This window comes from Falco punctatus (genome assembly GCF_963210335.1).
Source record: "Falco punctatus genome assembly, chromosome: 4".
Taxonomy (NCBI): domain Eukaryota; kingdom Metazoa; phylum Chordata; class Aves; order Falconiformes; family Falconidae; genus Falco; species Falco punctatus.
Window position 1 is genome coordinate 101,499,427 of NC_137583.1, and position 17,835 is coordinate 101,517,261.

The window sequence follows — 17,835 nt, forward strand, 5'->3', positions numbered from 1 at the left end:
AAAAAAAATATATTTGAGACCACTGTCCGTTCTATGAAAAAAAGTTAGGGGATTTGGAAAAAGGAGAATAACAGGCTGACTAAAATGGCACTCTTCTACCTCCTTGTACTTGCGAGGTCATCACAGACAACACTGTAAGCAAGCTTGTATCATGCGTAGAAATAATGTGCCTAGAAGCATATAAAACATGGCATATTTCAGCTCATAATTCCACATCGTACTGCCTCGGTATGAACTCAGTATGGACTCCCGTCAGTCCTATACTTGCTGCTTTTAACATCAACTGCTGGTAAAGACTGAGGGATGGACAGTGCATGGGACAGTCTGAGCTCTAGCTAACACTCCTGCACTATTGTTCCAGGATTTGCCTACAGCCCACCCCGTACCTCAGTACGGCACACCGTGCATCAAAATAGTTTGTTTACAGAGAAAACTTAAGATTCAAAGGTAGACCCAGACATGTTTTCAAACAGCAGTACTGATTAGGTCACCAATTCCAGAGGTCCTCTACTGATGTATAGAGGTATTCCTCGCTGCAAATAACATATCACTGTTACATCAACCACGCTAAGATATTACTGCTTTGTCAGAAATTGATCACAGAATAAGCCTTCTACAGCAGGCTAGATTTATTGTACATTTGAAGATTAAAACTACACAGTATCAGTGGCATTGTACAGCATACGTACACAGAAACCAAAGAACAGCTGTGAACTATTTCAGTTGTACTGATAAAGTCCAATTCAGTGCCAGTGGTTAAGTTCCTGTTAATCACTGCATGTTGTTCAAAATAGACAATGTTCAAAATGGTCTCATGATAAAGACCAGAATATTCTGTGCTGGTAACTGAACCAAATAAAGCTGGCACTGCAAACAGGATTAACACTACTTTTCTCAGAGGTGAGCAATGATAGGACAAGAGGGAACAAATGCAAGTTACAAGAAGGGAAATTTCAATTCAATTGCCCTTCCAGCCTAAAAATGTTTTATGATTCTACCAATGTTTCTTGCTTATATATTCATCAGCCTGAGTAGGCACTTCAGCTCTGAGAGCAGGGCACTACTAAGTATGCATATAGGCAGTAAATCTAAACCCTCAAACTGAGGGCTCTTGGTGAGTCTTGTCTAATGTAAATTTAATCTGTGGTACCAAAAGTTGTAGACGATGAGGTAAAATATTATTACAATACAAAAGAGTAGCATTCTTCTTTTCCAATAATGTTGTTTCTTATGAAATAAAAGCTCCACCTAAAGTCTTTCTAACAGAGAATGACTGTGGATGATTTGCTAAATCCTCACAAACATCTATCCATGAAACTCTTAATGGATTCAGAAAGCAAGAATCTACATTTAATAGTTTATTTAGACAATGCATTAGATAAACACTATTAGGAGGTATTAGAAGAGATTCCAAACATCCCATGAGACACTGAGCATTCATGCATTTTGCATAAAACCTGCATCAGCATGGAAGCTGATCTAGCAGCAAGAAAGTTCCTGTCAACAGCAGTGGCTGAGTAAGAGATTGGTAGTTACAAACTGCCAAGGGGATAAGACCCTGAACACCACTGAAATGACAGAGACGTAGCTATCCAATTCCCCAAGACAAAAACAGAGCAGGTGTTCAAGTCTCTGTGTTCATGGCCATATATAATAAGCTTCAGACAGAAGACAGAATCTGTGAATAAAGCTGAGAGGACAACTGCAGAAGCATGAACAGTCAGCAAAGTAGCTGTAATTAGGCATTACTGTATACAATTGAATTTGACTACTGTTGCCATAAAGTGCAAAAAGTTATTTTACAACTCCCTTAGCTAAAGAATGCATTCATCTACTCAGAAAGTGACAAGGCTCTTTAAAAAAAAAAAAAAAAGATTTTTTACCCACTTTGACTGACTGCTTTGGACTTCCAAATTTAAATAATAAGACAGTAATGTCAAACTAATTAATGATTTGTACCCACTTTAAAACACTGGTAAGTTGATTTTCAGGCATTGCCCACCCAACTCATAAGAAAGCTTATAAAAAGCTGAGGCTGTATCAGGAAGATCACAGTAGAAATGACATTACCACTTCAGGACCTTGCCAAAGGTGCTGTGTATATGGCTCAGCCAACAAAAAGCTGAATGCATCTGATTCACAGTCATGCAAAGTTAGCCAAGTTTAAACATTCTTGAAGTTGTCCAAGTGCACTGAGCTGACTTGGTGCTCACACAATCTGTTTTGTCTACTCTGATGCACAGGTTATAACCTCTGCCAGAGAGCTAGTAACACATGGTGGCAGGCGAGGGGAAAAGCAGCATGATCATAAAAGCATTACAGCCTTATCTGACAAAACTGTCATCTCCTTGTGGCATTTCTAGTCATCCTCAAAAACTATGAGCCAAATTACAGCTACCTATAGGTTACGTGTGTGAGCTTCTGTATCAGTCTGCAGCTTTTCAAAATCCAGAACTCATGCATTTCAACCCACACTTCCAGCAAACCTTCTTTTGATATAACTTCACTGGACAAAGAATTGATGTAAACAAAAAATGAACTCACTGAAGAAGCTGCCCAGCTGTTGTAATTGTGACTATCCAGTTCTTTGGTAACTGAAGATGCATCCACAATGGCAGCAATGAGGTACAAAACAAAGGCACTCCCATTAAAACACAGACCCTGTTGAAAAACCAAACATAACTCATTAACATGCACATGCTTTTGTTACCATTTTCTATTCCAACACTACAAAACTCTCCTCTGAAATATAATGTACACAAGAAATGTGATCCTTAACTATTTTTACCTTCTTCCAAGTTTCTCTCCGTAAGATTATAATTTAACTGCTTATTTTGAAGATTCATAAACATTAAAGCACATCTTGGACAAACTGTTCTCTCTGTCACCAAATCCAGAAAAGTCTAAAAGCTAGTATGCTGTGACTTTCCAAAAGTGAAAATAAGGATACAGTTCAGTTATCACGATCTAAGTGTTAAGCAGTAAGAATATGACACTGTGAAAATAATAAAACAAAACTGAAATTTGATTACATTTCTCATCTACACAAAGATACACTGTAGGAATCAGTAACTCATGGCATATGAACAATACTTATAAAGCTTCTAAAACATTTTTTTCCTCCACTTTTGAAGGAGACAAAGAAGGTATATTTTTTTCAGTTGTATTCTTCCATTTTTCAGTACCTTTCCCTTTTGCCTGCTTTTGAGAGGAGAAAGAAACAGATAAAACCAAGGAGAAAATCAGTCTGAACGGACCACAAGGGTCACCTAGACTCATCCATGGCAGATGCTGCATTGTCTCTTCCAAGGAGCAGAGTTTATGTCTCAGGGTATCTACGTTCATTACTAAGAAAGACGCAAAGCAGATAATATTGGTCTCGCATAACACTACAGAGAATAAACAAAACCAGTTTGTTTGGGGTTTGCATAAAAAGGTATAAGGATTTTTTTTTAAAGTATGTAATTTTAATACTGTGTTCTTTACTCACTACTTGGTTGTGGATATAGGAAGATCATCCTTACTTTAAAAAAAATCTTCGAAAACTCTACCCTGCTACTTGTCTCAGGCATATGAATTTGGCCATGAAACACACTTCTTGTTCACTGGTGCCATGTTTCAGTGGAATACCCATGACATGATTTGCACCTAGTTACAACTGCAGGAATTGGTAACTCAATTTAGTCCAGGTCCTAGTGTTATAAATGATCTGCTCCCTTCAGCTTCTGGCCCCGTGTTCGCACTCCAGAATGTCACACAAATATCATAACCCTTAACTGTTGGCGCAGTTGTCTCTAAATGATGCCATATTGGTGCAGCTCCAAGTTATTTATTTCCATGGTGTGACCCAGCGGATGCTAGGAATGTAAGTCAATTATTCACCATTTCATTCACTAGTCACCAACTCTGGTAGAATCTAAAAAAAGAGGTGCAGCCCAACAGGAGAAGTTCAGAAGGCAGCAACAACAGCTGTATCCACATCAGCAACTCCCTCAGCGCAACGAAGCGTAGATCAACAGCTTGAAGTGGTTGGTATGGAAGCTCCTCACATCCATCTCCAGGACGCTTGGTTCTGGCAGAGTTTACTTCAGACTCGGTAGAGCCTGGCCCACTGCCGCACACTCCCGTGACACACAGGGTTCAAAACTTTCTGGAGGGAAGCCACTCCCCAGACACACACTTTCTGAAGCCCCTCCAGAGAGCAGTGTGCTGTGCTGTCATCTGTCAACATGTCAGTCCGGGTCACCGCTGCCTGTATAAGATTTCCCATGCAAAAAGCCTTACAGTTTTCAGAGCATACTGAAGGGCATGTACATCCTGCTGTGGTTCCCAAGTCCTTGCAACTTCAGGGCACTTAGAAAAAAGCGACCTACAACACCTTTCCCCAGGGAACTGTCGGCAGTGCCTCAGCACTCAGATCGAGTCCAAGGCCTGGCACTTGGTGTTTAATTCATACATTTATAAATGAGTGGGGTTCATCTCACCTCTATCAGTTGATCTGATAAAAGGTCTCTATCTACAGATCTCACCTCTCTTGTTTTATCTGGGCATTACAGTAATAAAGTATCAGTCAGTTTTAGGATAAAATGCCAACAATTGCCAGGTTCAGGTGAACTTTGGTAAAGCGCTGATTTTCAAACTCTGAAATTTGATTGCCTAGAGTATTTGTTGTTGTTATTTTTAGATTTCCTGTTCCAAAAAGACTCAATTACCCTGGAAAGCTACAAATCCCTGCAGTATCTTGTCATGTAGAAAAGAAAAAAGCACATAATTTTTGAGAAGTGCTGCTCTGGGAAATAACACTGTTGGGGAAGATGGAATGCAATGCAAGCTGATTGGGCCTTTACTGCCAATATATTACTCAAACCAAATGGTTCATGCTAAATTACCATCTGCTTCTTAAATTCAAATCTACCAGATTTTAAAAGCTTCCACTGATTGTTTTAGCAAAGAACTTGCACTATTAAGGAGAGTTAGTTTTGAAGCACATCCTTTGGGTTAATTTGCAGTAAAAGTAACTGCATCTTAAGCAATTTGGTAATGTGCTTAACCTGCAAAAAGTGAATTTATGACAGAGAAGTCCATATGTAATTTTGGAGACTGCATACAATAGGCACAATTTGAGCTAACTGTTGCCTAAACAGGCAGAGCAATAACTAGCACAGACTGAAATTCAGGATACTTCAGAGAATAAGGGGATGGTGGACATAAGCTTCCTCACTCAAAAAGGTGTGTGCATCATGCTCCCTTGAATGAAGACATTAACAACATCTCTCTGAAGAGACCCAACATTCCTCTTGGCCAGCCAGGAGTGGCAGAAGTCCAATTCAAATGCTGTTCCCAACAGCTCTCTTAATACCTTACAGCAAAACAAGTTGGAATGCAAGCATCTTTTATTTTGCATTGATTTTCTCTTCATATTACCCTTTACTATAAATGGAGACTACCTTTTGGACCTACATTTATGTGATCTTATCTACAATATGTTTGTAACTCAGAGCAAGAAATACATTCAATATGAAGTAGAAACAAATTAAATACTCCAGCTTGCCTACCACATAGATCAGGGACAACTCATTTATGTGCAGTTGTTGTCTGATAATAAGTGTTAAACTGATAAAAGAGGGCTAATGACTAAAGCTGTAGCCAAACGGATACAAAGATGCCTTCCCTTTGAATGTACTTCACTTACATCTAATGCAATGAGGGGGGAAAAAAAACCCCAACACACGTTTAAATGGACCCAGACACATTACTGCTGTAACTGAAATAATACAACATTTCTATAGCACTGTTATATCCTTAATGGTAATTGCTGGTCATGAAACTTGAAAACAGAGAAGCTATCTGAATGTGATCCTGGTGGTTCTTATTAGTAATTGCTATAGCTAGCTATTTATAACAGCAGTAAATGGGAAGAGTGAAAGAAAGAGAGTATTCAATTTTGGTCACATACACGATATAGCTGATAACAAGTGGTTTACAACACAGAAGTCAAATATGCTTTATCATAAAAATAACAGAATTATTGTCAATAACTTTTATCTAGTGGAAAAAAAGAAAAAAGAACAGTGTCTCACTGTATCAGATAAATGCAAAGCTAAAATTTATAATCATTCCTGGATGGGCCACAAATAGCCAGGTGGCTGAGATGACAATGACTTTTAGGATCTGTTACCCTGTACACCAGCCTGTTATAAAAATAATGTAAAAATATAGTGTTGAGAGGTACAGCTAGCCAGGCTTGTTCAAACCACAAAAACTGGATCTGAATTTTAAGTGCCTGTGAAATTTTTCTGTAATTACATTAGCTGTTTATCTGATTTCCATTAAGTCTTGAGCTAAAAGCAAAGGATTACATGGCACATATTTTACATATATATAACACTAATTTTCAGCATCATTTTCACAGTAGGCTATATATGGATTGTCAGACTGTTGCTACCTCTGAACCATCTTTGCATTTAGTTTAACAGACGAAGACTCATGTTTTAAGAGCCAGGGTCCCACTTCCAATTCATGGTGTTGATTCAGGTAGGGATTTCTGCTGTTTAAGCCATATGGCCAGGTCTGTTAGCTCAGAGGCAGCAACAGACATATTCTTCATGGGATGTAATCACTAAAGGGAGAAAAAGAGGCCACTGTGCATAAGTATCAGTCACACAGACATTATTAAAAATCAAGTCACTACATCAACTGCTGAACAAAACAGTGAAACATCACAGGAAAAGTGTTTTAGAAGTGTCTAGGTAGTATGAAGGTTAAACGCGGCAGGTATGCAGCCACACAGTAATAGGGAAAAATGTGCAAAAAGCACAAGTACTGTTGGTTAACCACATCTACAGAATGCATCAATATTTTATTCTTTTCATAACTCAGCAAACCTGAAAAAAACAAACAATGGGTATATTTACCACCGTGGTCCATGGCACCTGGGGGATCCTGGTGTACGTCATAGTCATGTAGATGATCAGAAAGAAGACTGTGAGAACCCAGTAAAACACAGCTACAAACATCACCCAGCCAAAAGCTGGATATAGAAAGTATTCTGTTCCAGCAATCAGGGTCCACACCAGCAGCCCCAATACCTGCAAAAGTTATGGAGAAGAAACAAAACTGTTACACAGTCTTAGACCTCATACATTTGTTCTAGTTCAAGGAACCCCACCACTGCCATTCACATAACCACTTAATGAGCTGAGTTGAGATGCTACACTGACAGAATACCAATCTAACAATAAAGAAGAACATATAAAACTCGTTTTGCTGTGGCAGGGTGTCACAAAGCGAAAGGTAGAATGAGGCATCTCAGTGTTGATTTAGCTTACTTTTAACTATTATGGAGCCACACTTGTAGTGGTCTTACAGCTAGCTCTCAAAAGGATTGCTTATTTTCGCCTACTAGCTTATGTGCATGAAGGTAAATATTTTGCAGTCAGCAAAATCACTTTAGAAACAGAAGCCTGTGAAGGACCACTGGGATCTTTGAATGTACTTCTTTGAATGATCTTCAGGTCCCATCTGCCATTGTCACGAAAACTCAGTAGCTGGGGTCTAGTCCACCTGCCCTGTGGACTGGCAGGCACAAAACAACTCCCGGGACCTTATTATAAAAGGTCAACAAAAGATCAACAGACACCACCACTGTGACACGCTGCTGGACCAGAGTGGGTCAGGTTCAGAATGTTACATTCCACTGTTCTTAAAACATCTCCCAAGTGACCTGATCCCGAGTAGTAGATAAGAAATCACACTCAAGCCAAGTCCTCAAGTCTGGGGGAAAAAACTTTCTCCTCATCTTGAATCTGGCAATCTGTTCGTATCTAAGACATGAAAAATTACACGAACCAAGATTTTAACATACTCTTCTCCAGTTTTCTCTAGTGTTAGGTGATCTCCAATGCATTAAGAGATAAGAGGAGCAAACAAAATATAAGCCACAGGAAGAAAAGTTGTGTGTTTCACAAGTTGTCCAGCAATTAGAAAAATCTTAATTATGAAAATAAAGGGCTATTTTATTCCTTAAAAACAAGAAAGCAGAAAATACAAATCCCACCACACACACTTTACTGGAGTCAGATGTGGGAATTAAAATTCTTATATTTGAGACAAGACTTATCTCCTTCTGCTATATGGACTACGGTGAAACTGCCTGGCAGTAAGAAATTGAAGGAAGACAAAATTAAAGCACATAGTAACACACTTATTTAACAGACAACAGCCATATCTGGACAATCTAAAGAACCTTCTAACCCAATATTAGTCTTCAGCAGTGGTTAATAACAAATGTCCAAAGAAATATATTAAGAATAGATCATGCAATATTAATGTTTCCTTGGACCACCTTCCTCAGCTCTCAGGAATGTGCAGTGGAGGGACTTCCTGAGCCTACGGTGGCATCTTTGTAATCAATAGCTCCTGACAGAAGATGACAGTCTTGCTATAGCTTCATTTGCGCAAAAGCTAATCCTATTCCCATGCAAGTTGTTGTCCATGGTCCCATTTACTTTTCTATTGCAGAACTGAATATGTAAATATTAATGATAAAGCTCTAAATATTACATACATGACAAAACTCTAGTGTTAAACAGAAGTGTATTGTAATTGGTCCTGCTAACTTTCAGCAGTGTCCTGGTATATGTTTATTTTGCCTTCAATTCATCCTCCTGCCACCCAAACTTAATTCAGCCTTCTGTTATCTTGCACGTTCAGAGTATATTTCTGTACATTGTCTGTACATTCATCCACATCCGCAAAAGCACCACACAAATGTCTGTTCCACTTTTCCTTTTTTTGGGTCTTGTAATAGAGAAGGCACATAATGGTCTTTCTAAGAGTATTTTCCCACCGTTTTCACCAATTCAGGATTTTCTCTCTTAACAGGAAGCCCTAGAACTTGCTCAGACTGGGATAAAAATTCCTACTTTCCACAGCATGCCAGGGGAGGGCAGTATTGCCTCACAAGAACAGTTCCAATAGCATTAACTGGGTAGTTTAAACATACACTATTCTTAAATGCAAAGTTACCAGTTCAGCAATGCTTCTCGTAGTTCATTTAAATTCTAGTTCCAACAACATTTAGCAATTCAGTTAATAATGCCTCAAATTGTACCCATGATTAGATTGAAAACCAACTCAGTTCCAGTGTTCCAACAGCTTTAAGATTCAACAATCTTGATAGACTGTTTAGCTAACAAAATACCATTTTCTTAGGATACAAAGTTGCTTTTCGTTGTTTCCATCCACTTTAAAACAAATTTAAATTCATAATTCAGAAATTATACCAATGAATAACCAGTCTCGTGCTTGATAAATAATTATTAAGGACAGATTTATCCTAGATATCAACATCTAGTAAAATACCAAGAACAGAAACGTCAAAGATGAGACAAAGAAAACAAAGACATTATAAATCATTAAACACTATAGCCTACTGACAACAGTGCTGTTTTTTAGAAAGCTTTTAAAAATAAAAGTATACTTTCTCATAAAAAGCACAAGACTATGAGAAATGCTTAATACTACATTAAACACAAATAAGGTTGATAAGGACACCTCAGCTTATATAATGGATTATATCTGGTCATAAGCAGTGAATTAGTAACATTAAAAAGGAAAATTTTGAGGTTACATGAGACCACTGATCTTACATTACCAGACAACAAAGCTAGCAAGACATTAACTACTGCACTGGTATCCTCGCTGGTCACTGCTATTTCCAGTAACATTCTAACCTGGCATTATTACCCCTCTTTCAATCTAATTTTAAATATTTAAGTGGCTGTACTTCTTACATGTATTCCAAAGAATTGCTTTCAATGAATGTTTTTAGCTAGTCCATATCAATGGCAGAACAATTTATCTAAGCAATTGAGATGCGCCACAGATATTACAGATTTATATTCTTAACTAGTTCTTGGTTCGTATGCATCATAACTTTGAAGGGTTGCATATTAAAGTGCATCTGACATTTTCAGTTAGATCCAGACACTCTTACTGCATATTACTGGAGCTGACAGGCTGAAATAATATTTCAGATTTCTTGATTAGACCTGAAAAGGCCAGATCAGCTCATAGTAAACTATTCACTGTGTGCAGTTAAATGATATGGCAAATGGTTTTATTGCATATGTAAACATACGCAATAAATTGATTTAACGTTCACACTGGCTGTCAGCATCCACAAAGTAACTAAGGAGTCAAAGGAACATAGACATCTAGACAAGTTTTCTGTGATTAGCTTGTCTTCCCAGCATATTAATACTGGGATAGCTTCTGCAGTGTTAAAAGCCTGTCTCATAATATTCTGACTGTCCCTTCTGTTACAGTTTCCTGCTCAACAGATCAGTTCAAACTGGATGACACTTGTGCATCTGCTGGAGCAGCGAATGACTCTTCCTGCTGATTTGGTAACAAACCTCCCCACTGGGAATAACTGGACTATATTCAAATGCCATCTCAATGAGCATCCAGTGTACAGAACCTGGCAAGTGAGTATTAAGTATGTGATACCGTAAAGCAAAGACCAGCAACCGCAACACCTGGGGAGCGCCCATAGTAATTCAGCATGTAGAAAGTACACAGCTACCTTCAGTGCTTCAGGTCAGCTGAAAGACAAGGGAGAAAGTAACTGGGAAAGGCCTCTATCTCATTATAACCAGGTATGCTGAAGTGTATTAGTAATAGCTAAGTATTATATTTTAATTTATGAGCAAGTCAAAATATGCTTATTTAGAATGACAGGAACATACCAGAATCCTGTCAAAAATCACTCTAAGAAAGGAAGGAAAAAGCATCAAGAATGAAGAAAATAATGCACGTGGTAGTCAATGAGAGGGGGTGCTAGGTCCTAAGATTCTAAGGGCTCCACCAACTGGGTCCAGTTTTTCAAGTCAAATGGGAGATAAGGATTTCACTTGCCAGCACATGATAAAGGCAAGCAGTTTGCCCTTGTTTACTGCTATCTCTGATTTCACCTCAGACATCTATTTCGCAATTGTCTGGCTGCTGCTTGATCAGGTATCTCCATTACTAGAATACATTAATATATCAAATGTACTAATGCATACTTCAGCAGTTGGCAGATACCATAAAAAAGAAATAACTTTGTAGTGAAATCCAACATTATTGAGCGTGAAGGTTTAAGATTAGATGCTTAATTGCATATACAAACCTTTAAATAAGTGCCATAATTTTTCCACAGTGCCAAGAATTTCAAAAACGTCTGACTATTTAGTTACTTAAAAAAAAATACTTTGTTGCCTAGTAGATGAGACACCTTGTCTCATGTCCCCTTACAGGTCAGTGGGTATGAAAACAGATGTGAGTTTGAATCTGTGTATCCAGTTTTGCTTTCTGAAGCAGCTTAAAAACTGCAGAACTGAATTTGTACTTGCAAACTGTATTTACATAACCTGTGACTCCTCTCCAGTGACACAAGCATTACAAACTCTGTAGCATTCATCTTTACTGGTTAACCTTGCCACACAGTTAAAAACGTTTATGCATCCCTTTCAAAGGAGAAAGAATCTCATTGTGGCAGAATTGACAGGGAGAAAACCCCAAGGCTCATCCAGTTTCATGAAATAAAAAACTCACAACAAAACAACAAAAAAACCCAACTACCTGGCATGTTTGCCTAAAGCTTTTCCTATTCTTTAACCTAGAGATGCTTCATAGGACTGTTTCAGTTCTCTGTATGCGTAACTACTGTAGGATTTATGCAGAGTTGCTGCTGGCACAGATGGAAATGATTGCAGGAGGCTAGAAGAGTTCAGCACCTGCAGCAACAGTTGTCTCCTGTATTCAAGCCACCTAAACATGGACAGAATCCAGCAAGTGGAAAGCATGACATCTTGCTTCTCCTTCCCAAGAAAGGAAATTTACAACTAGTAGAAAGAAAGACCATTCTAAATTACTGCACATCATTATTTCACCACTAAATCACGAGTTAGAAGTTACCTCAGCAGCAGTACAAGCAGTCTATGAATGTCTCAGCCTCCAACCTTTTCTTCCCTTGGCAACTCCCTGCAGGCAAAAAAAACCCCATGGAATCTCCTGTGGGCAGTGAGAAGATGAGCATTTCTCATGCCTGCTCCCTAGTTTGTTATCTCACCTTTCATGGCTTTCGGGAAGACAAGGTTGGAGATGCATCAGGCACTAAGACGGTAAGCGAGGATCCCCGAGGGCAGCAAAACTTGCAGTTCAGCACTACAGGGCTCCCCTTATTTTATGTTGATTAGTCAACCACCCCTTGTGGATTTGTAAGCATTTGGTAAGATTAACAAACATTCTTCCAGACCTGACATGAGATGGATCACACACCAAAACGCAGAATCTTATAATGTGAATCATTACCGGGGTGGGTGGATGGGTGGGATTGTATTTAAAGAGAAAAAAAAAGGAGAGAAAAAAAAAAAAAGGGCATTCCTCCTCTATTGTCCCTGTAAGACAAGCCCAGGACAGTCAGTCGTAAGAACAGGCAGATTTAATCGTCTTACATTTGACAGGTACAGAATGATTATTTTTTCCTTGCAGCTATGGCTGGAAGTGGAGTAAATGTTTGCAGTGCACTTAAACAACGTCTTTAAATCAGAGGTTTTGTGCTCTCATAAAGGATCTATGAAGCAACATGCAACAATTCCCCTTCTGCCACTAGAGAGAGCACAATCATTGCTGGTTTTAGGAAGCTGCTTTAGACGGGGGCAGTTGGGCAGACTTCAGCTGCCCAGCAGAAACATCGACGGGACAATTTGTATACGGTGCCAAACCCCTGCAGATTGAAAGGGAATGCTCGATATAAGCGATACATATAAAGAAATCTTTCACAAGGGTTATGCTAAGTTAGAGTGTCTGCCCAAAGCAACTTTGACAGGTTCAATTCCATACTGGGTATAACAGTAACATCAAATGTAAGGTTTTCCACAAACTACTGGAAATGAGGAGTATTTATTGTTTTACTTACAACAACAAAACCAAAACAAACTCCACCAAAAGCAAATAAAAACAAAACAAAATAAACAAAACCACAAAATTCTTCCCCACTATTTAGAAAACTGTATTTTAATGTCCATGGAGGAAAAATGCCTAAGAAAAAGTAAGGTAAAAGCCTGCAAGTACTAGATAAATCAAGTATCAGCCCAGACCAAATTACAAAGCATAAAAATCTTGTTTGTGCTGCAGTCAGAAAAAAAAGTTGCTAAAAATATTTTAAAAACTTAGCTTTTAAAACTGGAAGGATCCAGTTTGATTCAGAAATCAAAGACTTCTATTAACACTGAGTAAAGATACAAACACAAGGAAAATCAAAAACATCTTTCAGCTACATGTTTTAGAGAGATGGGATCCTTGCTTAAGTATCTTTGAAATGTCAAGGTCCGCGTTAACGTACTCTGCAACGATCTATTCAATACACTGCCTTAGCCTACTGCATCTCTTTCCCATTCCCAATACTTTTAACACAGAACATTACAGTGAGTTGACACCAGCCAATACGACCACCCCCCCCGCCCCCACTACTGACAGTACTGTACTTCACAAGCATTCGGTGTCACCAGCCATTGGAAGCATTGATTTTGCCAAGAGCTCCTCGGTGGAGGAAAGCTTCGTGATTCACCCTGCCCGTTCGCGTGGTGAGACAATCCTGCAGAAGAGAACTCTGACTCTACATACATGCAGGGAAAACATCCTTTGAATTCTGCACGTTTTTGCAGGTTGTACACCAAATAAAAGAAAAGGCTAGTGTTTTTGCTGAAACTTTTCAGTGCTTTGCCTTCCTAGCAAAATTTAAAAATCCACAGTGCTCACAAAAAAATGCCAGTGGTCATAACGGATATACAATAAAGTATTTTATCATTAATACAGTACAACTCTTAGTACCAAACTGAGCAGCAGCTACAGATCTCAAGTCTCTCCTACCTTTGAAAACATTCCTATTTGTAATAAAATTGTGCAAAATTCAGTCTCTTCTTACTTTCACAGTATTTCTAAAAATTATCTGAATACCTTTTAAGTTATTTTCAAGCAACCAGTTTCAGTGTTGAATCTTCCCACAAGTCTTCAAACTTTCTGTCATGCTATTGGCTCCATGGCAGCACCAGACCAAATGCAAATGCAAGGGCTCAAAATACTGGCAATACTAAACATCACTTGAAAAAACTCTGCCGCCGCCACTCCCCACCCCAGTTTTTAGACCAGATTTCCTAAGAAAACTATTGGAAGCAGCTATGCTCCAGAAGTACATCTTCACTAAAGAGTGAACTATCTTACTCAAGAATTTAGTCCAAATCCTATTACAAGCCACACAGTAAAACCTCCTGACCCAGGCTGGAAAACAGTCAAGGCCTGCTGGCAGACATTTCATTCAATAGGGAGTACACCTATTCTGGAGTGAGAATTCAGCCCAACAGCTGACACATATCCAGTGCCTTTCCCACAGCTCCACAGAGCAGGGAAGTCCTCCCACACTTTCCCCAGTTCCCCAGGAAAGAGTCCAAGAGTGCCTTCACCTAAAAAACTGGGGACCAGACCTCCTTACACCTGAGCCAGTAAAGAAGGGCTAGTCCTGATGTTCAGACCTGACACTCATGATCCAGATCAGCCATGCAGCAAGGATGCACTCACTGAACTGGCCACGTCATGCGTAAATAAGGGTATCGGCTTGCACTTACGAAAGGATTCACACTGAGAGGCAGAGCCAGTTTGCAGGAGTGCCGAAGAAAATATAGTCTCATTGGGAAGAGCAGACAGAGGGAGGCAATCAGTGGCTGGCATGCAAGCAGGAAACTTATTTTTCTGATCAGGATGGGTATTGCCACACTGCAGTGCTGCCTAGGCATAAAGACAATAGTACCTGAGCAAAATGCAGTAGCAAACCCCAATTTCATGTTACCTTAAGGAATCTACTGCCTACTAAAATGAATGAATCACAATGGTACTCCTCTAGCCTTCGCTGTTGATTCCACTGACTGCACTGCAACTCATGCATGAATCTTCTGTGATACGACGCTCCAGCTCCCTGCAACTGACAGCTGAGAAAAACAACTTGGGGGTAGGAGAGAGTAAGGAAACCATACTGTCCGTTCCAGTAGTGTATTACAATACTCAAGTGTTGCTTCACCTGAGAAATATGCATGGAGTGTGTGAGACCAGAGCTAATACAAGTAACCAGACCAAAAGGAGGTAGCGCAAATTAAAGAAGCAAGAGATGTTTTCTGGAAAACACAGACCACCCCATCTCCCATCAAAACTGTGACATTATTACAAAAGAGTTTCTTTCTTACAGTTTCTCAGCAAGTTTTGTCTGAAAAAATAACTAGAGGTAGGGTAATGAATATTCAGAAGGCAAACAAGAAATAATACTGTGTTTGGGTTGTAAATTTTGTTCCATGTGACCTAAAATGTCACAATGGAAAATTAGAAACTGTTAGGAAAGGAATAAAATAATAAAAAACCCCACCAAACAGAACATATCACAGTGCTTTATAAATCAGTGGCGTACCCATGCACTGAATATATTTTGTTCATCCCTTTCCCATTTCTAACATTATTCAGCTGGATTATGCAAGGCACAGAGAAGGGCTCCTGCACAAAAAAGTAAGTTAAAGTTGGAAAACAGATGAATCTATTCCTTCAGTCTATCGAAGACTGAAGGAGGATAATACAGAAGTCTGCAGAATGGCAAGTAGCATGAAGAAGGGAACAAGGACTGGATTAGGAATCATAACACACGCATCCAGCTAAATTATCAGGCAGAAAGTTGAAAACCAGAGAGAAGTAAGTGGTATTAAAAAAAAAAAGTCAAGAAGGAAAAAACCAATACATAACCAAATCACAGAATTCATTGCCACAGGAAGCATCATACACACTCCTGAAAGACAGGTCAGCCCTGTCTGTATATATTACCTATATAAACAATAGACAAGATGCAACCTTCAGCTCTGGGAATTCCAAAGTGTGCAGTTTGCTAGAAGCTAGAAAACTACAGCAGAGAATAATCTTGCTGTATGTGCTCCTTCTTACATTCCTCCCTAAGTTTTCAGTTATCAGTCATTATCAGAGACTGAATACCAGACCCAACAGACCACTGACCAGATCTATTCCAACCACTGTTAGTAACTTCTGGTTTTAATTTGCCCTACTTTCCTGCAGGGGACCCTGACAATCGAGTACTGAAGGCTGCAAAAGTGTTGGTAGAATAGGATGGGATGGCTATATGCCACATCAATATACCATTTGTTCTAAAGTAGAATTATGAGGAATAATCTCAAGCAGCGGTGAAGAAGCTGGCTTGAATTATATCATCATAAAATCTATCTTCTTTGCAGAGCAGTGGTTGATCATTAACAGATCATTAAAATGTGTACAAAGCATAAAAATTGGTCCTTGTCCCAGGGCACTTTCCACATTAAATGCTTTAAGGTTTGAGGGCTGCATTCAGGAGCACACTACTGTTTACTGATGCCTGTAAATTCTAAATTAATGCTTGTGTTTTGCCTGAGGATCTGCACACACGAGACATTTATATAGGTTACTGTGCACTATGCATATATTAACTTATGCACCCTTGCTAAGACAGTGCTACCCATCATTTAATCTACACAGCTGCAGCAGAAGATCCAGCCTGATCTTTGCCCATAATGTTCTATTATTCCACTAAAGTACTTTTTTTATGCAGAATACTGTGCAACAAACCCATTCCAGGTCAGTCACGCTCAGAGCTGCTGCAGCTCGCTGGAAATGCACTGGCTACTGTTATCATTGGCTCCATCGGGGCCACAGTTTAATAGAAAAATAAAAGAGGGGTGGTGCGAAGTGCTACCAAAGACAAACAGCTTGTCCTAAAAAGCACTTACCTTTCCGGAAGGGCACTCAGTTGGAAGGCAATGACCTCCACGGTGCTTAATCTCTAAATGTGACCTCAACGCAAGGAGACGCCTGGCCTCTTATCTACGGATCAAGACGGATGCGAGTAAAAGGAATGCTGCTGCTCCCTTTTCCTTCCACTTCATCAAGACCTGGCTGCAGCAGGGATTACTCCCACCACCTAGCAGCTCCCCAAAAGAAACACCTTGCTGTTGCGCAGCAGTGCTGTTGATTTAAAATTCACTGTCCGCAGATTCCTAACAGAGTTGGGAGAAGTGGTTCTGCTACAGCAAACATTGTGGTAACATGAAGCTGGGAATTACTGAAATTCCTGCTACGTTTTACTCTTCAGCAGTGAAAAAAATGTAATAGAATATTAGATCCCTTAGATCTGTCTTTTCAGTTACTTTCTGAGGAAATTTTCACTTAATGCTGTTTTCAAGTATGAATTATAAAACAGACAAAAATTACAAAGCAAAATAGTCACACAGACACACACGGCACAGGGTACATATTTCTTTGTTTTCTAATGGTTGTTTTGTGCAGCCTCCAGAGGTGGTGTTTCTTGGGGGAAAAAACTTGGAAGATTTGGTTCAAACACCTTCTGATTTAAAACTAGCAAATAATCTAATCATTTTTTCTTTTCAAAAGCTTGGTTATAAATCATCAAGACAGGTGATACAAAGTTAAATGGTTTTGTATTTAACATTCAAATATTAATGCATTTTGGAGCTCCGAGTAAAGTAGCTGATTTCTTCAAGAAATGACATTCACAAGTTGGCCCTCTAAACAATCCTGTCCCTGTACAGGCAGTAGAGAAACAAAAATACATCCTATATGACCCACATGAAATGCAGAGGTTATTTATTGAGTTGATTTGTGATGAGTCCAATCAACAAATTCATACAATGCTATATGATTTCACTGATTTCAATTTTAAAAGATCTTTATACTACAAAATTACGTGCAGAT

The 17,835-nt window shown here is 39.1% G+C and overlaps 1 protein-coding gene across 2 annotated transcripts in view; it reads right to left on the reverse strand.

Annotated features, from left to right (window-relative positions):
- CMTM8 (CKLF like MARVEL transmembrane domain containing 8) overlaps positions 1-17,835 on the reverse strand; it is a 39,302-nt gene that overhangs the window by 3,070 nt on the left and 18,397 nt on the right. For both annotated transcript variants that reach the window (XM_080387280.1, XM_080387279.1), the window contains exons 2-3: positions 6,915-7,088; positions 2,545-2,661 (exon numbers count right to left, since the gene is read on the reverse strand). In XM_080387280.1, the coding sequence (XP_080243406.1) occupies positions 2,545-2,661; positions 6,915-7,088 (291 nt within the window). The remainder of the gene's footprint in view (positions 1-2,544; positions 2,662-6,914; positions 7,089-17,835) is intronic.